We start from the raw sequence: 27,193 nt of genomic DNA on the forward strand, positions 1-27,193 counted from the left end.
TAAAAATGTAGCTTGGATAAATTACATCTATTATAACCAGCAGCGATTTATTAATTACACTAGGGATGCTATCAAAGGAATAGCTGAACAATTAGGGCCTACTAGCCAAATGGCTTGGGAAAACAGAATGGCCTTAGATATGATATTAGCAGAAAAAGGTGGAGTTTGTGTTATGATAGGAACCCAATGCTGCACCTACATTCCCAACAATACAGCCCCTGATGGAACAATTACAAAAGCTTTACAAGGTCTTACCTCCTTATCAGATGAATTAGCCACAAATTCTGGGATAAGTGACCCTTTCACAGGATGGTTAGGAACTTGGTTTGGTAAATGGAAAGGACTCATGGCCTCTATTGTTACCTCTCTTGCAATCACAATAGCTGTGCTTATGGTTGTTGGATGCTGCATCATACCCTGCATTCGTGGACTAGTCCAAAGACTTATAGGGACAGCTATTAACAAAATCTTCTCTAGTTCTTCCAAATCCTATAGTAATAAATTATTTCCCTTGAAAGATCAACAAATCCGAGCCATGTTAGATAAGTTTAAAGAGGGAAATGTATAAATTCAAGAGGAGGAAATTGTTGTTAAGAACTAATAGTTCCTCTTCAAAGAGTTTCTGTTCCTGGTTCTTTGTTCTATTCTAAAAGGTAATGTACCCATTCATCTATCAGCCCTCCCTCTCTCTGCTGTGCCCAAACATCCCAAGATGCACCCCAAGATGTACCTGTTCTTCCTGTCAAAGGCCCACCTCGCCTCCTTTGATGATGTCAACAGTACCCAATCGGAATTAGCCTAGATTGTGCGGTCCGACCCCAGCCCACAGGGGGAAGACACAGGAACAGGGTCTGCGTTAGGGATAAGAAACTCCTGTTCTCCTTTGTTTTGCACGCTCCCCCTTGCCTCTGTCTTGCATGCAAGAAGTGCCTTTCTACAGAAGTAAATTGCCTTGCTGAGAAAACTTTTGCCTGAGTGCTGGGTTCACTTTGCGGCACCAAAAATTTGTTTCTAACAGAACAGGAAGCATGGGAAGGTATGGCCTTATCAAATTATAAGGATGCTAAAAGTCAGAGATTACACCCAGGTACCAAAGGAAAGCTCATAGCAGGCTCTGGAGGGAACACATGCAGAGTGGTGCCAGTGCCCACCTAAGGTCAGAGACATCTGACACTCTAAGATTGGAGCCCACAGGAGGATGCTCTGGGGGATCCTGCAGACCTCAACCTCCTCAAAGGGGATGCTCTTGGCAGAGGTTCTGAGGTCTAGTACTAAGCCCTCCGTAGAATTTTCTCTTGCAGTTGCAATGCTGCTTGGCCCCCAAATTGTTTAGAATCTGGAGTTTACTGTCTACTGGGAAAGTGGGATGGCATTGCGTGGATCCCACTTGTGCTGCTGTTCGAAGCAGGGAGCCTGGTTAATGTGTGCAGTGGCCCTCTTTTGGTGCTGTTTGGCTCTAGCACTCTTTGGAGTCTGGGGAGGTCTGGCCTTTGAAAAGCAAACTGCCATAGACACCGCTTTACCCGAAATTTTGGTTCACAGCCTTCATTGTCTTATCGATTGGAGCAAAGTAAAACCAGTAAGCTTGTATTGCTGTCTCTTGGTGAAGTTCCAAGCTACTGGGTTTTCATTTATGTGTGTGTATACACATCTGGATGTGTTTATTTGTATGTACACTTACTGTTATATGTTGTCTACCAAAACTGGCAGAGTCTAACACCTTTTAAAGGGTCTGAATAGGCAACATTTGTCATCTATTGTTTCTAAGGGCAGCCACTATGAGACTTCGAAAGAACCTTGGTTTTTCACAATCTTTTATGAACATTTCCTTTCTATTGATCTCAGGTCCTTAGAAAAAAACTCAATCAATTGTCAACCAGAAAATGTTTAAATTTACCTATAGCCTGGAACACTGCTCCCCATCCCCACAATTTTCAAGTTGTCCTGCCTTTCTGAAACAAACCAACGTATTCATGTATTCCTTAATCGTATTTGATTGATGTCTCATGCCTCCCTAAAACCTATAAAACCAAGCTGTACCCCAAGCACCTTGGGCACATGTTCTCAGGACCTCCTGAGGGCTGGGTCACAGGCCATGGCCACTCATATTTGGCTCAGAATAAATCTCTTCAAATATTTTACAGAGTTTGACTCTTTTCATCGACAGTAAAACAAGAAGGATTGTAAAAAATGCATCGGAAGTTTGGCAATTCTTTTTGTTTTGAGATGGAATCTCGCTCTGTCGCCCAGGCTGGAGTGCAGTGGCATGATCTCGGCTCACTGCAAGCTCCGCCTCCCGGGTTCATGCCATTCTCCTGCCTCAGCCTCCTGAGTAGCTGGGACTATAGGCATGTGCCACCACACTTGGTTAATTTTTGTATTTTTAGTAGAGATGGGGTTTCACCATGTTAACCAGCACGGTCTCGATCTCCTGACCTCGTGATCCAACTGCCTTGGTCTCCCAAAGTGCTAGGATTACAGGCATGAGCAACCGTGCCCGGCCTGGCAATTCTTTTTTAAATACAGTTAAGCATGACGCTGGATTTAGTGCAAAGCCAAATCTCACATACATGCTTGTGTTGCTTCACACTATGTTTACTGTTTTGCATGGATAGTGCTGTAGTACTTATTGGCCATGTGTCTAAAGTGAATTTCTTAATTGCGCAGGCTGTATGAAAATATTGGTGAACTTAAGGATACTGAATTATGTGTCAGTATTAAAATATGCATTATGTGGGTTTTTGGGGGGTCCTAGGTAACACTGTAGCCTCTAGGGTAAATTGAGTAGGAAAATTTAGGGTTGGTTTTCTGTTTATTTGTTTTTGGCTTCTAGTTTTCATTCACTTGCTGTTTATTCTCCTCTGGCTTTGCTTGTGTATCCATATGTATAAAACTATGATTTTTTTTTTTTTTTAAGTTCCTAGTGGAAGGCTTTTATTTGGTTCTGTGAATAGTTATTTTGTTTCCCATGTATTTCTAGTAAGTCATCATTCATTCCATTTATCTGGAGTTCCAAAGCTACCTTTGTCGGGCCCACAGGAATTAATGGAGCACATCAGCTTTCTATCTTTAAACTAACTTTTTGGATTTTAGGCTTCCTGATAATTTAAGTGTCTTGGGTATACTATCGTAAATAGAATTTAAGTCATATTTCTCTCTCTCTGCCTAATGTCTCCAAAATTTGTAAACTATTTGTGAATATTCTTAATTCATGGCCATGTGTTTGTTTGAATATGGTTAAGCAGGGTCGCTAGGACCACTCAGGGAGAGAGAACCCAGAAACCTGGCATGCCAGCAAAAGGGTAAGAGTTTCTTACTAGTCAGTCTTTGGCTTCTCTCTCTCTGTGCAAACTGGTTAAATATAAAGGAAAATTCACGGTTTATCTCCCCTGTAAAGTTTTAAATTAATTGGTTTAATAATAAAAGCTTAAGTCAAATATTTTGTCGGAAAAGTGAAAAACGTGATGCCTTTTATTTAGTTCATGTGACTTGAGTAATCTTTGGGAAATAAAGACAGTTTTAAAGATTATTGGTAAAATACAAATGTCTTCAAAATGTAAACAAGTGGCCCAAATTATGTTCAAATATTGGGTTTGCTAAATGCTTGAAGGTCATAAGCTGCTTCTTTGGCTTTTGCAAATTGTTTAACTTGCCTGCTTTCCAGCTAGGTAAGGCCTGGGGACATGTGGAGTTGGCCACACTTCTAGCTATGCTGGAAATAGTTAAACCTTATGAGAACATAACTTACCAAGTTTTACTTTAAAATTCGCCATTACAACATGCAATTAAGACTACTAGAGGCCGGGCGCGGTGGCTCAAGCCTGTAATCCCAGCACTTTGGGAGGCCGAGGCGGGCAGATCACGAGGTCAGGAGATTGAGACCATCCTGGCTAACATGAAACCCCATCTCTACTAAAAATACAAAAAATTAGCTGGACATGGTGGCGGGCACCTGTAGTCCCAGCTACTTGGGAGGCTGAGGCAGGAGAATGGTGCGAACCCGGGAGGCAGAGCTTGCAGTGAGCCAAGATCTCGCCACTGCACTCCAGCCTGGGCGACAGAGCGAGACTCCGTCTCAAAAGAAAAAAAAAAAAGACTACTAGAAACAGTTTTCCATGCAAGGTATACAAGAACAGTAAGAATAGTAGAATGTGTGTGTGTGTGTGTGTGTGTGTGTTTTGTAAAAGGTTAGAAAAGGTTTTTTTTTTTTTAAATTTCTGAGTCATTTTGGCAAAATAAATAATTTATAGTGCTCTGAAATTTCAAAATCAAACTTCAGTTTCAAAATTGTCTTTCCTAATGCCTGATATTTTGGATAGATCAGAGGGCCCCTGAAAATATCCAGAAAGGAAGTAAACAGGATTATTTGACATGTTTAGGTACATGGGATTGTAAAAATGATGTTCAGTCTTCTTTAGGTTATATTTTTGTGAATAATACTAATATGTGTTACAAAATTGTATGGGATTTCTAAAATGTTAATGTCTAAGTATACGCTATCAATTATAAATATGATTATTATACTAAGTTATTATAAACCACAAAAAAATTTTTCTTGTCCGTGCTATGTACCTAATTTGGAAAAACAACTAGTATCCAAGATAATATAAGTCTAATGTTAATTAAGCATGGCCTCACGGAGAACCAGGATGGCCACCTTGTCCTTCCTGAATCCTTAAAGCTTTTATTATTAAGAGTTCTGCATCCCATGACTCAACATGGAAAAGATAAAACGATCTAAATTGAACACATTGATGTAGTGACTTACAAATTACTAACATAGTTTATAACCAATGTCTGATCCCATATTCCTGGGAAAACAATTAAAGCTTCAGGTTCAATTGATCACCTGGTAGGCCACTTAAACATTTTACAAAGGGATTTCATTCAATTAATTGTTATTTTCAATGCATGTGTCTGGTTGTATAAAAGCTTTTTGATGCAAGAGGGCTGATGCTATAACAGTAGATTATTATGCTATAGTGTATTTTCTTTCTTTCTTTTTTTTTTTTTGAGACAGAGTCTCGCTCTGCCACCCAGGCTGGAGTGCAGTGGCCGGATCTCAGCTCACTGCAAGCTCCACCCCCCGGGTTTACGCCATTCTCCTGCCTCAGCCTCCCGAGTAGCTGGGACTACAGGCGCCCGCCACCTCGCCCGGCTAGCTTTTTGTATTTTTTAGTAGAGACGGGGTTTCACCGGGTTAGCCAGGATGGTCTTGATCTCCTGACCTCGTGATCCGCCCATCTCAGCCTCCCAAAGTGCTGGGATTACAGGCTTGAGCCACCGCGCCAGGCCTATAGTGTATTTTCACCAGGTAAAAAAGCTTTTTATAGTTTAGAGCTTCTGAGAACATCAGAGAAAGACTGTCCTTGCCATCCACACAAAACAAAACTTTAGGACCTGGAACTTTGGGTTCATAATCTCAAAACTGTGAAGGGTCCCTCCATACTCTTGGAACTATATACCCATTGGAACCCTTGGGGTAAGGCTAACCAGGGAGATTTCTCCCCAGAAGAGGAAGGCATCCTTGATGTGAACAGCTTTTCCCAAGTTCACAGATTAAGGCCTCCACTATCACGAAACTCTTATCTTTGAATATTTTCCCTTGCTTATGCCTCTATGAATAATAGAAGTGGAAAAGGGGTCTGTTTTGTGCACTTATGGGGTGTACTTTTATTCACGAAGGAGTTTGCAACCAGCCTTATACATGGAGAACCTTATACTTCGATGGATAAAGGACAAAGGCCCAATGTAGGTTTAAAAAAACTTTAATGGTACCTCATTATGGTCGCCTCATAATCAGTCAGAAACAAAACATTGGTTCATTTGTCTTAACCCACATCATGGGTTAAAGATAACATTGCCAGGAGGCCTTCACTCTTCTAGAAGGGCATCATTTATTAGGTCCTTTTTCCATGGTTTAAAGTAAAAGAAGTAAAAGAAGCAATGATTAGCAACATAATAATAATGGTTTAAAGTAAAAGAAGCAATGATTAGCAATGTATCCCTCATGATAGGCTCTACAGCGAATTCTACTGTAAATTCTACAGTTACACAACAGACTTTAAATTTTCTTGTGAAAGTTATGATAGAATTGGCTGAACAAAGATGTATCTGTGCAGCTGCTGGCACATGTGGCCTACAGAGAAACACATCAAATGAAGATTATAGGAATTCAGTGCTAGCGGATTAACAAAGAAACTGCTTGGTTAAGTCATTCTTTGGTCGCTTTGATTTTAGGAAGTTTGGCTTGTGGGGACCTTGGGCAAGGAGCATACTCCAATTTCTTACTCTTATCCTCCCAATAGTCATAGTAATAGTCTTCCTGTTGGGCTATATTCTCTCAAAGGTTTTAAATGCTTGCATGCAGCCATCTCTAGAATGTCATATGGTCTCTCTCCAGCTGGAATAACAGGAGCTGAAAGAAATATGTGACCATGAAGACACCATAACCTATGAATGATGAGCTAAGTAAGACCAGAAACCCAAAATGAGGGTAACAGAGAGTGGCACTAAGGCCCTAAGTTTTAGGGGGAATTTTAAAATTTGTTTGTTTGTTTGTTTATTTATTTATTTTTGAGACGGAGTTTTGCTCTTGTTGCCCAGGCTGGGGTACAATGGTACAATCTTAGTTCACTGCAACCTCCGCCTCCCAGGTTCAAGCAATTCTCCTGTTTCCACCTTCTGAGTAGCTGGGATTACAGGCACCTGCCACTACGCCCGGCTAATTTTTGGTGTTTTTAGTAGAGGTGGGGTTTCACCATGTTGGCCAGACTGGTCTCGAACTCCTGACCTCGAGTGATACACCAGCCTCAGCCTCCCAAGGTGCTGGGATTACAGGTGTGGGCCACCACGCCTGGCCAGGAATTTGTTAAACAAAATTCTGGGAGGCCATTGTTTTGGACTAAGCTTATGCACTAGGCCCCAACAAACCAAACCAAAATGGTGTCGTTTTTGCTAAGACTTTAAGGAAACACATAGATTCTAGAACAGACCAGGTTTTATTTTTTTCTCCTGCAAATCTCTATAACAAACATTCTTGACAACATAGGTATCCACCCCCTGAAGTTCCCATTAAATCTTTTAACCAAATTCATTTCCTCTCGCATAGAGACCACCAAGCTTCAGATAAACATGCAACAAAGGTTCCAGCCAGTTGCAGTTGAAGATACCACCCCTGGCCATCAAGAAGCTACCCTGCCTCCACTATACAGAGCAGGCTGAGAGTTCCTTGATCCCCAATAGGTAGGGACTATGTCCCAAGCCAGCATGAAGCAGTTAAAGAAAAAAGAAGACCATTGGTCTCTCTGCCTCCCATAAAGATTTATGGAGATCACCTCTCAGGGAAGAGATGAGGCAGGAAAATAGGGTCTGGAGGCAGGGAACATAAGGCCGAGTCAAACTTCAGCTGTAACAGGAAATATCCTCTCCATAGGGCGTAGGCCAAGTAAAAGACTTTGTAACTTTACTTCATCCTCTTCATTTGCATAGGGCACACCCCAAGTAACCAATGGAAACCTCTAGAGGGTATTTAAACTCCCCCAAATTCCATAACAGTGCCCTTGAGGCCCTATGCTTGGGCCCGCTCCCACACTGTGGAGTGTACTTTCATTTTCAATAAACCCCTTCATTCCTTCCTTGCTTTGTGCGTTTTGTCCAATTCTTTGTTCAAGACGCCAAGAACCTGGACATCCTCCACCGGTGACATTATCAGCCTCACTTTTCCTGCCCATCTGGACTCAGGAGGGTCGTGGTAGGTGGGGAGGGATGCTCTAGGTTCAGCATGGTTTTCTTCAGAGGCAGCAGGGAGTTGTGGGCCTGGAGCCCACTGCTGGAGCCCACTGCTGGACCCCAACACATTCCACCCCATTTCTAACCAGCCCTTGTCAAGGTTCTGTAGCTTAAGTCATTGGCTTATGGCACCAAAGTGTATTTTTAAATTCTTACTGACCCAAAACCAGTTTTGAATAAACAGGCAGTTCTCAGGGTGGTTAGCAGACACCCGCTCCACCCAGCAGCTGCTTAGTAATCACAAGCTACCTCCCATAAAGGGGGATCAGCCCCTGTTGCTGCTCCTGCAGGAAGTTCCTTCTAGAACCCCTGCAATGGGAGGCCTGGTACACGCAGGACTCCAGGCTGTCCTTGAAGCTGATAACACAGGAAGCCGGGAGACAGGCAGTGAGCCAGAGGGGCAGGTGTGGAAGGGAGGGGTTCTTATCAGATAGTGTGAGAAAGCCTCAGAGCCAACAAGTCCCCTGTGGTTCCCAGAGGGGCCTGTGCCCTCTCTCCGCATCCTCTGAGCTGCACCCCTCTCTCTGGGGCTTCCTTGTGAAGCTCCCTGTACCCATCCAGGGTTGCATGGGATGTTTGCTGCAACCAGACAACCACCTGCAGGGCCGGGTCTACTCACCTACTGACACAGTAGAACGCAATCAGTCTGAAGATGTCCTCAAACACAAGAGCTGAGCCTTCCAGGTACAAAACTGGGGAGAGAGAAGAAGGGCCCTGGGTAAGGTAAGTATCCTGCCAAGGAAAAGGGGGGAAGGAGGTGGCAGGGACTGGTTGGGGGGGCATGTCTGCCACACTCATTCTGGGTCCCATGCTGGGCTGCATGCGGCTCCATACACATCAGCTGTCAACTGGACCTTAAGTGAGAAAGGGACTTCCTTGTCAATCCACTGAGATTTCAGAGGATTACCTATTTGTAATTAGTCCATTTTCACGCTGCTGATAAAGACATACCCGGGCCAGGCGCAGTGGCTCACGTGTGTAATCCCAGCACCGTGGGAGGCTGAGGTGGGCAAATCACAAGATCAGGAGTTCAAGACCAGCCTGGCCAACATGGTGAAACCTGTCTCTACTAAAAATACACAAAATTAGCCACGTGTGTTGCCTATAATCCCAGCTACTTGGGAGGCTGAGGCAGGAGAATCATTTGAACCCGGGAGGCGGAGGCTGCAGAGAGCCGAGACTGTACCACAGCATTCCAGCCTGGACAACAGAGTGAGACTCTGTCTCAAATAGAAAAAAAAAAAAAAAAAGAAAAAAGAAAGACATACCGGAGACTGGATAATTTACTTAAAAAAAGAGGTTTAATGGACTCACAGTTCTACGTGGCTGGTGAGGCCTCATAATTATGGTGGAAGGCAAAAGGCACATCTTAATGGTGCAGACAGAGAATGACAGCCAAGCAAAAGGGGTTTCCCCTTATAAAGCCATCACATCTCGTGAGCCTTATTCACTACCAGGAGAACAGTATGGGGGAAACTGCCTCTGTGATTCAATTATCTCCCACCAGGTCCCTCCCACAACACTTGGGAATTATGGGAGCTATAATCCAAGATGAGATTTGGGTGAGGACACAGCCAAACCATATCACTATTAGGATAGCTGGTGTTAATATACATTCATCATTTTGGACAAAAAAACACAGAAGGTTCTAGACTGTGAATGCAGAATTAAACACTTAATAGATCACAGTCATCCCAAGCAACAGTCTCAGAACTTGGCAACTGTGAGGTCCAGGAGAAGCCAGGAGGAAGGGTGTTGCCCAATTCTGCCTCAGCCTCCAGGAGGAACATGGGTCTGGGGCACTGAAGTGGGGCCACTGGCCTGTCACCCAGATCTCCAGGGTCTCTCAGAACCTAACCTGATTGGCTGCGCGGCTCACCCAAAGGCAAGGGCTACCCTGATGTTTTACAGCTCTGACAAGGAAGAGGGATCAAAGCATTTGTTCAAAATCCATGCCAAGGTGGATGGGGCTCCTCGGAGGGGTAGGGTGCCAGGATGCCGCCGTCAGTGCCTGCAGCTGGGGCCAGACTGACCAGTGGAGAACACGGCACCATGCTCTGCCCTGCTTGGGAGAGCTAGGGCGAAGGAACCAGAGAGGCTCAGCAGGTTGTTGGAGGTTCCACTGTTCATCAGTGCCCTGCAGGCACCTGCCCCACAACTCCTGACTCATCCTCACACTCCCCACATCCACGGTCATGCTCCCTGCACGTGGGAGCCCCACATGAGTGCCCTCTGGCTCCAGAGGGGCCAAGAAACACGTGCATGTCCCACTGTGGTCCTGGTCTCCCAAGGTTCTAGTTTCCATGTGATGGAGAGGGAAGGCAGGACCCAGCTTCCAGGTCTGGCTCTGAGCCTGGAACGGACAATGAGGCCTCAAGTGTGCCCTTTCCCCGCTCAGTGCCTCTGTCCTTCCACCTGTAAAGGGAAAGGAGTTCTTCCCTAAAGCCACACACACACAGGTGACATCAGTTTGTGGTCCCGTTTTCAAAACCCAGGACAGCACTCCACAGCATTAGAGGTCTGTGAGATGCTTATAGTGATACAACAAACCAACGTGTTGTGTTCAATTAACCTCATTTTTATATTTGCTTTCCTTCTGCATATCAAACACTGTTCTTAAGGGTTCACATAATTAAAAAAATACGTATTTGTCTATGGCAAGGAGATCATGGTTTCCCACTGGGATAGAGACAACATTTTAAAAGAGAATTTAAGTAAAATATTAACTAGATGGTGGTAGAGGAGGCATTTGGAGGATGCCTACAAATGACTTAAGTCTGAGAGACCCTGGCTGGTGGTAGTTGGAATTCACAGGATGGCCCGGGCTGCCCAGTGCCACCTAGTGCCCGCATGTGGTGCACTGCCGACTCCTTCCACAAGGGGCAGCACAGGCGTGGCCAAGGGAGGCTGGGGCCAAAAGACGTCCAGCAGCAGGGAGGGGAGACAGAGGCTCCATATATAAGATAGGAACGGAAGGAAGGACCTTCCTCAGGAATGCCTGGAGTGGGTTAGTGGTAATGCACACAAAAAGCCCAGCCTACATACCAGGCATACTCAACAATCAGTAGCTTTCCTTCCCATAGAGGGAAGGCCTGATCTTTGCAGAACACAGATAAACTTTGAAGATAAAGTCAGTCACGCCCCCTTCTGGGCCCCCTGGCACTTTACGCAAAGCCCTGGACTCCCTTCCTGAAACAGCATCCCTACAAGGCTTTGGTACTTAGTCCACTGGATAATAGGTTAGCCGTTAGTGCAGGAACTAGGGCTTACTCGCTTTGGCAGCCAGGGCCCAACACGGTGCTATATGCAGAGGCCCAATTACTGTTTTACTGTTAAAACCCCAGATTTGTAAAATCATAAGCAATGCTTAAGACTCATGCTTGTTTCTTTGCAATGAAAGCTCTCCCCTGGCCCCAGCCCCCGCCCCTTCTGCCACCTTTCCATTTCTGACTATGCAAACCGCATCCCTTCACACCACGGCCACACACAGGGAGGTCCTGCCTGCTGGGGCAGGGTTTGGTCCATCTTTGAGTCTCCCTTAGTGTCTAGCACAGTGCATGGGAGATTGATGAATGTTTGCTGAAAGTCTGCCTGGGAAAGATACCCCAGAGGGGTAAAGGCCACAGGGGCATCATGGACAGGGTCTTGGACCACTTACCATGTGACTGATGGCCCTTCCCTCTAGGCCCCAAAGGAACACCTCAGACTTGAGGAAGTCCCAACAAACAGCCTCGCACCTTTCTAGAACACAGGTGAGTGCAAATTGGCACAAGACAAACAATCCTTTGCTCTGATGGGTGGTGGGTTTAGCTTCTAGACTGTCCCCTGTCCTGTACTGCACTGGCCAGGTGTCTTGTGTGTGGGTTCCCAGGCCACGCCACCTGCACGTGAGCATGTTCCGAGGTTGTTGTTTCTCCTCTCTGTGCCTCAGTTTCTTCACCTATAGAACAGGTGATATGGTTTGGATCTGTGTCCCCAGCCAAATCTCATGTGCAATTGTGATCCCCAGTGTTGGAGGTGGGGCCTGGTGGGAGGTGATGGGATCATGAGGGTGGGTCTTTCATGAATGGTTTAGTGCTGTTCTCTGATAGAGTTCTCATGAAATTTGCTTGTTTAAGAGTGTGTGGCACCTGCCCCCCACCTTGCTCTGCTCCCACCATGTGAGACACCTTGTTCCCCCTTTGCCTTCCATCATGATTGTAAGTTTCCTGAGGCCTCCTCAGAAGCTGAGCAGATGCCAGCATCATGCTTCCTGTATAGCCTGCAGAACTATAGCCAGTTAAACTTATTTTCTTATAAATTACTCAATCTCTTTCTTTATAGCAATGCAAGAACAGACGAACACAACAGGGGTAGTAAAGTACCCAGCTGTTGAGGATTGATTTGTGTTCCTGCAAAAGATACGTGAATGTGATACATGTGAATGCATGTGAATCTCTAATACATGTGAATGTGACCTTATTTGGAAATAGGGTCTTTGTAGATGTAACCAAGCTGACCTCATACTGCATTAGAGTGGGCCCTAAATCCAATGGCTGGTGTCCTTATCAGAAGACCACATGGGCTGGGTACGACGGCTCACACATGTAATCCAAGCACTTTGGGAGGCCAAGGCAGGTGGATCACCTAAGGTCAGGAGTTTGAGACCAGGCTGGCCAGCACTGTAAAACCTGTCTCTACTAGAAATAAAAAAATTAGCCAGGAGTGGTAGTGGGTGCCTCGGGAGGCTGAGGCATGAGAATCGTTTGAACCTGGGAGGCAGAGGTGAGATCGTGCCACTGCGCTCCAGCCTGGAGGATAGAGCAAGACTCTGTCTCCAAAAAAAAAGGCCATGTGAGGGCATGGGACACAGACCCAGAGAGGGAAATGCCATGGGAAGCTGGAGATGGAGATTGCAGTGATGCAAGGAATGCCAGCCAAGGAATGCCAGAGATTGGCAGCAACCACCAGAATCCAGGAGGGAGGCATGGAACAGATGCTTCTGGAGTCTCCAGAAGGAACCAAGCCTGTCCACACCTTGATTTCCGATTTCTGGCCTCCAGAACTATGAGAGAATGAGTTTATGTTGTTCTAAGGCTCCCAGTTTGTGTAATTTGCAGTGGCAGCCATAAGAAGCGACTACACCACCTCATAAACATCACTGTGAGCATGAAATAAATTATGCCATGGGAGTGGCTTGGAACAGTGCCCATGTGTTCAGTCAATGGGAATATTACTGAACTGTCATTTTACACATGCAAGGCAATGTGGTGTGAGGCAGGGGTGCAGGGAAAGGGTTTTGCAGACCCACCGGGTCTCATTTCCTATTGCTCCTCAACAGTAATCCTGTCTGTTGGCTGGGCTTTTTCTTCCCTCTCTCCTCTTTCTACAGTCCTCACTCCCAACTCCTTGCCTCTGCTCATGCTGTTTGTCCTGCACAGAGAATCCCTGCACCTCCAGAGTCCAGTTCTAGATCCACCTTCTACCCCAAAGCCTTCGTTTCCCAGGGATTCCACCCTCTCCCACCGGAAAGCCACACACAGGATGTGCTGCCCAAAATGCCCATCAGGGAAATGCCACCTGTGTGTTTTACTGTGGGTAAGAGGCAGGGGCTCTTGGACTATAGCCGGGGCAGGAACAGGTCTCACTTCTCCCTGTCCCCTGCACTGAGCCCAACACCATGCCTGCCACACAGTGAGGACCTGTAAAGAACAGCCGGGCAAAAGGGGCCTTCAGGTGTTAAGATTCAGAGTGTGCCAAATAAACAGAGACAGAAAGGATATTAGCGGTTGCTTAGGGCTGGGGTTAGGGGGAGATGGGGGATGCTAGCTAAAGGGTATGGGTTTCACTCTTTCTTTTTTATAATGATGAACTATAAATAACACACAATTTAGCATTTTAATCATTTTTAAGTGTACAGTTCAGTGGCATTGAGTATATTCACGCTGTTACGCTACACAAGGTTTCTTTTTTGAGGTGATGAAATGTTCTTAATTGACTGTGATGATGGTTGCACAACTCTGTGATACACTAAAAGCCATTGAATTGTATGCCTTAAATTGCTGAATTGTATGACATTTAATACTTAAAAAATTTTTTTTCTGCACCAGCGCCTTGATCTTGGAAGATACTGAATACATTAAATAAACACATCTGAATAAAGCTATTATCTAATAAAAAGATACTGATACATTAAATAAACATATCTGAATAAAGCTGTTATTAAAACCAGAAACACACACACACACAGACTGAATTTCACTTCCTGCATTCTGTTTTCCTGTGAGTTTTTATAATAAGTGTATACAACTTCTGTAAGCGGAGACATAGTCAAGATTTTTCTCTAAAACCCTTGGTTTCCAGTGTCCTCTCAGCTCATGCTGCTTTCAGTAGCAGCTCAAAACCCTACTAATACAGCTGACAAGCCCCCATGCCACCTACTGCCCAGGAGACCATGTCACCCATGAACCTGCCAAGACAGTTCTGACAGAGCCTCAGGCCATCCAGCACCTGCTTCTGCCCTGGGCAGGGAGCCCGCCAGCCTGCTCCTCCCAACAAAATTGCCAGTTCCAGCAGTTCCCAAGACTTGTCACACTGAGTACATTCTCCCATATCCCTCAGCAAAAGCCTCAGGGGAAACATACCAGACCCTGTCCAAACCTTCTCAAGAGGTGAGGTGTGAGAACAGGCACCAGACAGAACCCAATGTGCTCCAAGGTGACAGCAGGTGACAACAATCAGACTCTACCCTGGCTCAGAAGAAAGGAAACCTTTCACTGGTGACTCACCCGCAAGGCTGGGTCAGGGGCAGGTAGAGATGCTGGGTACATGCATGCCAGCCCAGCCCCTGGCACTCACAATCTCAACATCAAAACAGAACATCCATGAAGAACTGAAAGCGATTAGGCGTTTTTGTTTTTAAAGAGGTTCAGTTTTTCAGGAATGGAAAACTATATGTCACATGTTGTTACTTATAAGTGGGAGCTAAGCTATGAGGATGCAAAGGCATAAGAGTGATAGAATGGACTTTGGGGAGTGGGGTGGGAAAGCTGCGTGTGGGGTGAGGGATAAAAGAATACAAGTTGAGTATAGTGTACACTGCTTAGGTGATAGGTGCACCAAAATCTCAGAAATCATCACTAAAGAGCTTATGTAACCAAAACCCACTTGTACCCCCAAATTAAAATACATTTTTTAAATGCAAGTTTTTTGTATAATTTAATAAACAACTTTAAAAATGCTAAGAAAGAGAGACTGGGCACAGTGGCTCACGCCTGTTATCCCAGCACTTTAGGAGGCTGAGGCAAGTGGATCACTTGCGGTCAGGAGTTCGAGACCAGCCTGGCCAATGTGATGAAACACTGTCTCTGCTAAAAATACAAAAATTAGCGGGGCATTGTGGCAGGTGCCTGTAATCCCAGCTACTTGAGATGCTGAGGCAGGAGGATCATTTGAATCCAGGAGACAGAGGTTGTAGTGAGCCAAGATTGTACCACTGTTCTCTAGCTTGGGCAACAGAGTGAGACTCTGTCTCAAAAAAAAAAAAAACAAAAAACAATTGCTAAAAAAGAGAGAGAGAAATTCAGTTATATCATTCAGTAATGCAAATGAACTGTCAAGAGCAGAGACTACATGTGCATCATGTTTTGCAAAGAACCCCCAGCATATACCATGGTGGTTGGTACATTGCCAGTTCTCAAATATTTATTTAATTGCATTAATAAAATAAATAACTGTATTCATAAAATGGTTTATTTGGGAATGCTTATAGACTCACAAGAAGTTGCAAATAAATGAATAGGGAAGTCCTGTGTACCCTTCACCCAGTTCCCCCCAGTGGTAACACTGGTAATAATTAGAGCACAATGTCAAAACCTGGAAACTGACCTCGATGCAATCCCCAGATGCTATTCAGATGTCAGCAGTTTTATATGCACTCATTTGTGTGTGTGTGTGTTTGTACAGTATTAGGCAATTTTATTACATAGGTAGCTTTGCGCAGTCACTACAATCAAGATATTGAGTTCATTCAGCACCATAGAGCTCCCTTGTGCTATCCCTTCATAGCCACATCTAGCCCCTCCCCATCACTAGCCCCGACAACTAATCTGTTCCCATCTCTATGACCGTATTATTTCACGAATGTCATATAAGTTGAATCACAAAGTATATATCTTTTGGATACTGGCTTTTTTCAGTGTAACTTCCTTGTGGTTCATCCAAGTTGTTCTGTTAATCAATAGTTCATTGCCTTTTATTGCTGAGTAATATTCTGTAGCACAGATATACTATGGGTTTGCTTAGCCATTCATCCACTGAAGGACATTTGGATGGTTTCCAGCTTTTAGTTACTATGCACGAAACTGCTGTAAACATTGACGTACAAGTTTCTGTGTGAAAAATGTGTTTTCATTTCTCTGGGATATATGCCCAAGAGTGAAATTGCTGGGTCATGTGGTAAGGTCATCTGTAATTTCCTATCATTTTTTGGAGAAGGGGTCTCACTCTGTTGCCCAGGCTGGAGTGCAGTGGTGCCATCATGGCTCACTGCAACCTCAACCTCCCAGACTTAAGTGTTCCTCAGCCTCCCGAGTACCTGGGACCACAGGCATGCACCACCACACCCAGCTAATTTTTAAATTTTTTGTAGAGATGAGGAACTCTTAGCCTTAAGCAATCCTCCCACCTTGTTCTCCCAAAATGTTGAAATTATTGGCATGAGCTACCATATCCAGCCTCTAGTTTTCAAAGGAACTGCCAAACTCCTTTCCAGAGAGGCCGCACCATTTGACATTCCCACCAAGAATGCAGGGGTGATTCAGTTTCTTCCCATCCTCACCAGCCTTTAGTGTTATTCCTACTTTTTATTTTAACCATTCCAATAGGTGAAGAGTGATATCTCATTGTGGTTTTAATTTGTATTTCTCAAATAATTAATGATGTTGAACATCCTTTCGTGTGATTGTTTGCCATCTGTGTATCCTGTTTGGTGAAATGTCTGTTCACGTGTTTTGCCCATTTTCTAATTGAATATTTTTCTTTATGGCTGAATAATATTCTACTGTATGGATATATCACATTGTATTTTTCCACTCATCAGTTGATGGACATTTGGGTAGTTTCCACATTTTGGCTACTACAAGTAATGCTGCTGTGAACATTTGTGTACAAGTTTTTGTGTGGATGTGTTTTTACTTCTCTTGGGTATATACCTAGAAGTGGAATTGCTCAGTCATATGGCAATTCTGTATGTTTAAGAAACTGTCATACTGTTTTCCAAAGTGACAGCACCATTTTATATTCCCACCAGCAAGGTATGAGGATTCTAATTTCTCCACGCCCTTGTCAACACTTGTTATTGTCCATCTTTTTTAATGATAGTCACCCTAGTGGGTGTGAAGTATATCTCATGGTGGTTTTTTGATTTGCATGTCTGATGATTAGTGCTGTTGAGAGTCTGTTCATGTGTTCTTGGTTATTTCCATATATTCTTGGCAAAGATGTCTACTCAGATCCTTTGTCCATTTTTGATTGAGTTACTTGTCTTTATTTATTTACTTATTTTTTGAGACAGGGTCTTGCTCTATTACCTAGACTAGAATGCAGTGGTGCGATCACAGCTAACTGTAGCCTGAACATCCTGGGTTCACAAGCAATCCACCCAGCTAAGCCTCCCAAAGTGTTGGGATTAGAGGTATGAGCCACTACACCCGGCAGAGAGTTCTTTATATAGTCTAGATGCACATTTTTTTGTCAGATACGTGATTTGCAAATGTTTTCTCCCATTCTGTAGTTTGTCTTTTTGTCCTCCATTTTTTTTTTTTTTTTTTTTTGAGACTGGCTCTGGGGTTCCCTCTGCTGCCCAGGCTGGTCCTGAACTCTAGGGCTAAAGGGATCCTCTCACTGCAGCCTCCCAAGTAGCTGATATTACAGGTGCATGCCACTGCATCTGGCCTTGTCTTTTCATCCTCTTAACAGGGTCTTTCCAAACATTGCTGTCCAAGCTTGTACAGAAAATAGTAGGCACACAAGGGGTGTTATATAGACGATTCAGCAGGGCCATTCCCAATCTGCTTTAATTAATGGTCAATTCTTCTCTCTATTGATATCATTAATGAATTGTGGGCCTTTAACCAGTTATTATTCTTATCTAGACCAAAGTCTTCTCTGTAATTTTATTGACACTATTTTTCCCTTTGTAGATGCTTTCTTCACAGACGGTGCAAAGGTAAATTTCAGATACGCCCAGTTTTAATTACTACAAGTTCCCAGCGATTGAGGCTAATGTAGTCAACAAATGAAAACTTGTTCTTCATCACACTGACTCTAGGGAAAGAATGCCTATTGACACATGCCTTCATTACAGTCTCATTTATCTTTGCTAACAAATGAAGCGTGAGCGTTTGTTAATCCAAGCCAGATCCTTGCTTTGAGAAGGAACAGATCATGATATGAAAGCATGGAACGAGGATGCACCTTGCCAAGGATCATTGTTTTTGAAGTATATACATACTTGTGAAACACAACCCCAATCTTTCATTTTAGCAGACAGCTTTGTTAACCTTAGAGATCCCACTTCTAACACATTTTGATTGACAATAGGAGTTGTCAATAAACTTTCCAGTTCTGACCCCCATTTGGTCAGAGTTTCTCTTTGGCTAGGATATTTTTCATTATGTATTTACTCATCAACAAGGACTTATTGTGCTCATAATATGTAGAAATAAAGAGTAAATGGGGCAGGGGGTGGTGGCTCACTCCTGTAATCCTAGCACTTTGGGAGGCCGAGGTGGGCGGATCCCTTGAACTCAGGTGTTCGAGACCAGCCTGGGCAATATGGTGAAATGCCATCTCTACCAAAAATACAAAAATTAGCCAGCCATGGTGGCTCATATCTGCAGTCCCAGCTACTGGGTGGCTAAGGCAGGAGGATCATTTGAGCCTAGGAGGTGGAGGCTGCAATGAGGTCCAGCCTAGGCCACAGATGGAGTCTCCCTCCATCTCAAAAAAAAAAAAAGGAAAATGGATAAGGAAATTGAGAGGAAGCCTCACAGTTAGAAGGGTAACAGGGAACCTGCCGGTGGTATGGGCCCTGGGACCTATCTGTAATTCTTTCTTGGTGGGGAGGGGTGGGTAGAGATTCAAAAACAATCAGCTCATTCTCTTTCGATGATTGAACATTTGGTTGGGTAGGGAGAGAGAGATGTTGATTGTTTTTATCTAAGGAAAATCTTTCATGCAGCAAGTCCTCAATATGCATGCTTATGGAATGAGCACTGGATGGATTCAATGGATAGATTAGGATTGCCCCAGGAGGAAACTGTCACCCGGGGACGCAAGGAACGCTTGGACACCACTCCTAGAGGAGAGGGGAGTTTCTGACCTTTTGGAGGGCTCAATACTTGGAGAAAAAAATGCCCTCACACCTGGCTAGGAGAGGACCTTTGGGTGGACCCTGGAAGTGGCTTTAACCCCAGGTCCTTATGTGACACTACTGAGCCAACCTACTCTGAATCCTCCTATCACCCAGATGGGTTAGAGAATTCAATCCTAATGGATTCTGATCCTCTTTCCTAAAAGGGACACTAGATCACTGTGCTGGGTGCCTGACAGGAAAGGCCACGGGCACAGACCCTGAGGATAAAAAGTCAAAGTGACAAGGGACTGGGGAGTGGTTCCCAGCTGGGGAGCAGGAGGGAGGGGCACCTGCAGGGCCCTATGGGCTGGGGGCGGGGAAGTGAGGCCTTTCAGGGCCATGCCCACTCTTCCATGGACCCCCACTCACCTTGGCCAGCCTGTGGACCATCATACAGGCCCCTGCAAGGGGTAGGCTCCTTCCCCATTTTGAAGGACACCATTGCATTTTGGCCAGGGTCCATGGCTGCCCAGCAACACCGCAGTTGCCATGGGAACCACCACTTGGTCAGTTTGTGGCTGAGGGGAGAAAGGAATGTTTGCTACCATCACAGAGCTTACTATCCAAAGGCACAATTTTCTGAAAGAGATGGAAATCACTTTGTGTTCCCAGGGGTAGAAGTGCGGAAGACAGCAATTTCTTTGGAGCCCTGGGGACCCGCTGGTTCCAGGCCCAGCCCTGGCACCTACTGGCTTTGAGGTGATGCTGGAGAACCACCCTTTCCTGCCTGAGGGAAGGGTGCTGCTAGACCAGAACTGCCAGCACTGCTGGTACCAGCAGAGGGTAGAAGCTGCCAAAAGTAAGAAAGAGCAAACAATCCCATGCCAGCCTGAGTGGCTCCTCTGTTCTCTGAGATTTGCTACCATTTAAGGACCGCAACATGGCATGGGCAAGCTCTTGATTTTGCTCCAGGCAGAGCCCAAACCTGGACAGCACTGACCAGGCGCAGGTCCCTGGGTCCACCAACCACATACCATGAGACTCTGAGACTTGTTTTCTCTAAGTGCCAGGTGAGGAGAAGAGTACCTGAGCCCCTCACACACCCTTTGGGTCATTGTGCAAAGGCTGAAGGCCTACCCGACAGTGGCTCTGAGTGCAAGACAGCAGCCGCTCACAAAAGACAGCACAGAGATCTCCAAGACCTGGGCGGGGGTGCTGAAGGGTGGGGAGGGCAAAGGATGAGTTAGGGTTCAGGGAGCTGGAAGAGGATGCCGATTGGGAAAATGTGCTGAAAAAAGCATCCTTTCTCTTTTGCTGGATGTTACCGATGATCTGGGGTGGCACCTTTGCCTCTGGAGCTGGCCCTGGAGCTTGTATGTTTCCAGCCTGCCTGAGCCTCCCTCTCTAAGGCTCCAACACCTGTCCAGTCTGCAGCTCTCAGTGTAAGATCATCCCTCCTTAGCCCTGGTCTCCACCCACCAGGGCCCTGGGCCAAGTGCGCTGCAGGCTTGCAGTGCAAAGTAGGGCACAGTGAGTTTGCCTGAGTTGGCCTTTGGCTGGAGGCCAATGGGAAAGGGATGGGGAGCACCCAGCAGCCATGGTCAAGCAAGGCTGCTTCCAAATGCCCCAGGTTATAGCCCTGGACAGGGAACCACTGAAAGCCAGAACGGAAGGGTTCTAAGAGGTAGCTCTCCACCCTCCCCATGGCACAGATGGGGAAACTGAGGTCCAGAGGTAGCACATCATCAGCTTGAGAGGGGATCGGCCCGAGTATTTTCCAGAGTTGGATTCTAGAGCTCTCTGGAATCCAGATTCTGATTCAGTGGCAACTGTCATTGTTTGCTTCCTTCTTCCAAATTCCCAGCACTGGGCTTTGCACAGACTTGAGCCTCCTGAGGAGTCATGGAGGGTTACCGTTTTCAGTTTTAATAATAATAATGTCATCTTCCATTTAATAAGTGCTCACTGTGCCAGGCTCTGTACTTCTAATCATCATGACAACTCCATTATCTACCTTTAATAGGTGAGGAAACTGAGGATCAGGAAGGCTAAGTGACTGGCCTAAGGCTGTGGCCAAGTTGCGACCATGGCCCACCCGCCAGTATAGCAGATGCCTTTTGTGGAGACAGGAGGCACAGGCTAGAGGGAAGGTGTCCCAGTGCCTCCTACAGGAATGCAATCGGTGTGTTGCTGCCTCGCTATCAGCAGCGGTGCCTTTCCTGTGGGCCACCATCTCCCTTGTCATCAGGCAGTCCCCAGGTGATGCCTTGGTGAGGCCTTCTTGGGCAGAACTTCTGGCCCCTCCCACCGGCCTGAGCACTAGGCACACAGCCAACTTTACAGCTGATTACAGCACATCATGATTTATTTACAGGCCCAGCTCTGGCCCAGGATGAAGCTTCTAGAGACAGCAGAGCCCAGACTTCATTTCTTTTTACCATCCTGGGTCCAGGACCTCGCCTGGACCATCTCACATGCTTCACGGGGCTCATCGTTGCTGCAAGCAGCATGTCACGCTGAGGCAACTCCCGACTACATTGTTCATGCTGTAATAAAAGATTCCTTTTTTTGGAAGCTGCTCTTCTGTATTGAGCAAGTGCGTAGATGAGACTTTTTAAAAGTCTGAGAAAAGGAATACAGTGCAAGCATACAAACTGTCACAATGCAGCCAGGACTTCGACTGGGAGCTATTTATAGGTTCAGATGCCAAAACAGAAGGGGAGACGTTGGACAGATTTGCAAATTGCCAAGTGTCAGGAAAGGCTAAATAAAGAGAAACTAGGCCTGGGGAGATTACTGGGAGAAGGCGAGGTGGAAGGAGTGGTGGGAGATGCTGGGTAAAGGCGCCACCCTGGAAAGAGGTGCATGTCGGGGAAAGCAATCCCACCTGCTCCCTGCTCACACCGCAGGGCCGCGGAGATGTCTTTGACTGGACCCACTGAGAAAAAAACACTTTGTTCTCTCCGGGAACAGAGGGGATGGGGGGAAGGGAGGTGGGTAACACCTTGATAGTGACAACAGCCCTGAGTGCCACAGAAGGACCCCCCCAAGAACGTCCAGAAAATACCAGCTTCAACATCAGAATCATACAAAGTTCACCATCTCCCCCCAAGTTTGGGAACTTTGATCTGAGGTCTTGGAGAAAGTGACCGCCACTGTGAGACCCAGAGAAGTTCGGTAGCTCACCGAAGATCACAGAGCTAGGAAGCGACGAGGCTAGGACACGGCCTTGGGTGGGTCTGACTCTGCAGTCCGAGCCCTCACCCACCACATGGGGCTGGTGTAGCTCTAGACCCAAGAGAGAGAGAATACGAGCCATGTGTGCAATATAAATTTTCTCATAGCCACATTAGAAATAGTAAACAGAAACAGGTAAAATTAATCCCAATACTATATTTTATTTAACCCAATAGATCCAAAATATTGTCATTTTAAGACACCATAAATATATTAAAAATTACTAATAGGACATTTCCCATTTTTTTCATACTAAGTGCTCAAAGTCCAGGGTGTATATTACACTCACAGCTCATCTCAATATACTCGAGCCACGTCTCAGAAGCTCACTAGCCACACGTGGCCCCTGGCTACCATACTGGGTGGCACAGCCCTAGAGATGTGGTTCTCAACCAGGAGCAAACTGATCCCCCAGGGGGACATTTGGTGATAATGTAAAGATACTTTTGATTGTTACTACTCGGAGGGTGATGCTACTGGCCTCTAGTGGACAGAGGCCAGGGATGCCACTAACATTCTCCAATGCCCAAGACAGTCCACACAACACAGAATGACCCAGCTCTAAATGCCAACAGTGCCGTGTTTCACGCACCCTGCTCTCGAGAGAGAACCAGTTTGTGCTCCTTGAGTGAATCGGCAGGAGCCTAGGAATGCCATGGACCCCAGCACCTAGCGTGCTGCCCGGCGCATAGTGGGTACCCGAAATCAGTGCTTGGAACTGAATTCAATGGAAGACAGCAAGGCCCATGATGCTATCTCAGAGGAATCATACTCCATCCTCTTCACCAGCAGTGCAGAGACACCAAGAGCCAGGAAATGCGTCGTGAAATCAAGAACAAGGGATCAGTCTCAGTGCAACTGATAGTTCACTTGCTTCAAGATGCTACTGAACCAAGATTGTAAATATCCAGTCTGCTGGGGTCAGGGTGCAGCTTTCTTCCCACTCCCCTTAGGCATCCTGGGACAGCCCCAGCCCTTGGGACAGGGAAGCCTGTAGCTCCGGGGAGCAGAGTCAAGGAGGGTGCGTGTTAGGGCACTCGATTGTGCCCTAACTACATCCCACAACTACATCCCTTTCGAACTGTGAGGCTTCCTCTCAATTTTCTTATTCATTTTCATCATGTCCCCACACACTGCATCCTTCAGTTCAGCCCATTGCTAAGAAAACTGACCCTGATCTGCATCTTCCTCACCTTTGTCTACTTCCTTACTGGTTCTGAGCGCAGGTGGTGAAGCGAGGGGTGTTATTTGGAGCACTGCCCCTATCCCTAAGTTCACCGCAGGCATAGAACTGGGGGCTCTCCGAATCACTATAAATGCCCCAGGTCAGGGATGGCGACGTCACTGTGGCTGCAAAGAGAAGCTTCTCAGTTGGCATGGGGACATTCCTCGTGACTGCCCGGGGTCAGGGCTCAGTGCTCCCAGTCAATTATATCCACAGAGTTATAGATTTCTGCAACTGCTCATCTAACTCAAATCCCATTTTAGTGACAAGATGGGAGTTGTATAGCCCTGTAGGAACAGAGCAGACTTGTCTCTAAGAACAGAGGTGGAAACAGGTCTCTTCAGTCCAAAGGTCAAGAACACAATGGAAGGATTTGGTGTGGTTTAGAATCTCACCCCTCCAGCCGCCCTTGTGCTGGTGATGCTCAAATCTCTACTTTGCACTCTACCTTCCTTCCAGAGACCCAGACCCAGGGGTCCATTTGATCTTCCTTGTCAAGTATTTGCTGAGCACCCACTCCATCGAAGGCACTAGGGGGGTGCTCTCTTTCTCCCAGGCACCAACGCTCACTGCGTCCCTTGCTGTTACCCTCTAACTGCTCTTCCCTAGGCCCAGGGTGATGCTGTCCCACAGTCCCTGACACCAGGTGCCCCAAGGCACCACCAGCTCCTCTTTTTTCATCATGCCATTTCTGCCAACCAGGCCCAAGAGTCCTCCTCCTAAACACTCTGGGGTGTGTCCCCTCCCCTCCATGCCTGCCATAACTGCCTGGTCTGACCCCACCATGCTGTCACCAGACTGCTGCCATGGATCTTCCTCTGGTCTTCATCCCCAGCAGCACCCCCTGCACTCCAGCCTTCACACCCCCAAGGGCGGGGGGCTTCTGTTTAGCAGGCATATCAGATCATGACCCCACACTTAATGTCCTTTGCTGGTGTTCCCCAGAGCCATTTAGACAGAGGCTAAGCTTCAAGGCCTGGACGCACATTGCCCTGCGAGTGGCTCCAGCTGATGCTCCTGTTCTCGGCTTTCCCTCCCTTCCACACCGGCCACACTGGACTCTCCCTGGGTGCACCCCACCATTCTGCCACTCTGTGCCCTTGCGTGGGCTATCCTGCCACCTCGTGTGCTCTTCCAAACAGGCCATTTCTATTCATCCTTCAGGACACAACTCAAATGTCCTCACCCCTCAGAGTTGTTCCCCTGGGGTCTCATTCACCAGTCAGTGTTGTGGGGCAGTGCGGGTCCTTCCTCTGACAGAAGTAAAATCCTAACATCATTTTAATATAATCATCCCTGTATCCCCAGGGCCTAGTGTCCTTAAACTGAATAAATGAATGTCTTCTATAATTCTCTATTTCTGCCATAACTGCTATTTCTGTAGCATGAGTGATTCTTGCATCCCAAAGTAAACAGAAGTCTCCTTGCAAGCAGAGACATGTTTTCAACTCAAGAGCAGTACAATACAGTGTTAACAACTCATGTTGGGAACCAGGTTTCTGGGGTTTAAATCATGTCTTCACCACTTACTAATAAATGTGTGATCTTAACTAAGCCCCTTCAACTCTCTGTGCCTCCATTTCTTTATTTGCAAAAGGAGGGTGATCATGGTTCCGGTTATCTATTGCTTTGTAACAAATCATTTACAAATTTAGTGGCTTAGAATAACAGCTATCTTATTGTAGCTCACAATTTGTGGGTCAGGAATTTGGCAGGGCTCAGCTGGGTGATTCTCCTCCTCTTTGTGGCACTGACTAGGGCACTTAGTGGTATTCAGCTGTGGGCTGGTCTGGTCTGGAGGGTATAAGACACTTTTGCTTATGCCTGGTGCCTTGGCAGGAATACCTGGAAGGCTGGATTCACCCAGGCCTGTCTTCTTCTTGGGCCTCTCTCCCTCCTTATATAGTGTCCAGGCCTCTCCACATGGTCTCTCCAGTATGGCGGTGTCAGTCATTAGATTTCTTACATGACAACTCAGAGCTCCCAGAGTCCAGGCAGAAGCTGTCAGTTCTCCTAAAAGCTACATCTGCGACTGGTATAGTGTCACTTCTGCTTTATTTCATTCATTGGTCAAAGAAGTAACAGGCTAGCCCAGATCCAAGGAGCGAGGCAATAGACTCTTGATGGGAGAATTGTCAAAGAATGCATGATCATCTTAATTCTGCCACACTGTACTATTTCTCTCTTAGGGCTGACATGCAGATTAAATTAATTCATATAGAATGCTTAACAAGTGACTGCTATTATGATTCTACTTCCTTAAGGCCTGAGCACCCAGCAAAGTCTCAATAAATATTTTGTGTCACAACTCAGCAGGAAAAGAGGCACATAGAGAACATTCCAGGTTGGGCTATACCAAGCAGGCTTCTTGTACCAATCTGGAGCCACATTCTGCAAACTAGGGATCCAACTGGAGTTCTAAGACCATGATATAAGTACAGAATTCTGAAGAAGCCCAGCAGAGAGAACAGAACTAACAGAAATCCAGCAGAATCTCCCCCTCTCCAAGGGTCTCCCAAAACTCTATTTGGGAGGTAGCACATTTTACAGATGAGGAAACTGAGATTGAAGAGGCTCAGGAATTTGCCCAGGTTCAACCAGGTAGTAAGTGAGAAACCAGGTTTCAAATCTAGGTCTGCTTGTCTGTTGGCTTCTTTCACCACAGCCAGTGCCACTGGCATTCCTCAAAGAAAACCATGGAAAACGCTTGACCGGATCATCTCAATGAATGACAGGGCTTTGGTCCTCAGGACCCTGAAGCCAATGAGAAGAAGCCCCTCAGGCTCTCACAAGGAAGTATTTACTTGATGATTTCAAAGGTCATCCCATGATCAGCTAATAGTCTCACATTATCCATCTGATTTCTCTGGGAATCTATGCTACACCTGTCCTAATACGCCCTGATGGAAATTTATTTCCTGTTTCTGCAAAGATACAGCTAAAAAATAAGACACAGTTTTTCATGTAAGAATTTAAAAAAATTATCTATAAACACACATCATCCTATTGACCCCACATACATGTCATGCTTTTTGCAAAATGCTCACATATATAACACCTCCCCATGGTTCTATGACATGGGTATTACCACCCGCATTTTCTAGATGAGGAAAACAAGCAGTAGTGTGCTGGTAAGTGCGTAAGTCCAGCTCTCCAGGAGGGGGGAAAAACCCCCTGATTTATAGCATTTGCCAGTTTCCATAAGGTACTTACTACCAAGTTGGGAAGAGATTCACACAGTCAGCTCTCACCAGTTGATATGAGTTGGCTCCCGCATGCCACCAAAAACACAGCTCAGGCACAAACTCACCTCTACTCAGTTGTTACAAGGGAGAGCCAGGCCTGGAAGTTAAGTGACCCTTCCTCACCATGGCTGTCCTTGCTGAAGCCATTTAGTCCCAGTCTGCCTCCTTTCTGCCCAACTCTGGTACTTTGTAATGAACATAAGCACTTTAGTATACTCTTCTCGGCTTAGGCTTCAGACTCCAAGGGAAATTCCAATGTTCTTTGTTAAATAAATCCCCTGCTAAAAGAGGAAAGGATAAGATACAACCATACAAAGAGTATAAAGGATTTGATTATTAACTCCTCTACTTCCTCTCTGG

At 45.9% G+C, this 27,193-nt stretch overlaps 1 protein-coding gene and 1 long non-coding RNA gene across 5 annotated transcripts in view; one reads left to right on the forward strand and one right to left on the reverse strand.

Moving 5' to 3' along the window:
* RIN3 (Ras and Rab interactor 3) overlaps window positions 1–27,193 on the reverse strand; it is a 185,471-nt gene that overhangs the window by 73,018 nt on the left and 85,260 nt on the right. For both annotated transcript variants that reach the window (XM_023205504.3, XM_023205505.2), the window contains exon 4: window positions 8,411–8,483. In XM_023205504.3, coding sequence (XP_023061272.2) covers window positions 8,411–8,483 — 73 coding nt within the window. The remainder of the gene's footprint in view (window positions 1–8,410; window positions 8,484–27,193) is intronic.
* On the forward strand, window positions 7,968–25,093 carry LOC111538236. 3 transcript variants are annotated; one of them, XR_002730273.3, is made up of 3 exons: window positions 7,968–8,514; window positions 11,477–11,543; window positions 21,501–25,093. It is a non-coding gene; the product is annotated as an uncharacterized LOC111538236 (long non-coding RNA). The 3 variants fall into 3 exon arrangements; XR_002730274.3 differs by lacking the exon at window positions 21,501–25,093 and adding an exon at window positions 17,973–18,556; XR_003309656.2 differs by lacking the exon at window positions 21,501–25,093 and adding an exon at window positions 12,115–12,484.

Source organism: Piliocolobus tephrosceles, chromosome 6 (genome assembly GCF_002776525.5).
Source record: "Piliocolobus tephrosceles isolate RC106 chromosome 6, ASM277652v3, whole genome shotgun sequence".
Classification (NCBI taxonomy): Eukaryota; Metazoa; Chordata; class Mammalia; order Primates; family Cercopithecidae; genus Piliocolobus; species Piliocolobus tephrosceles.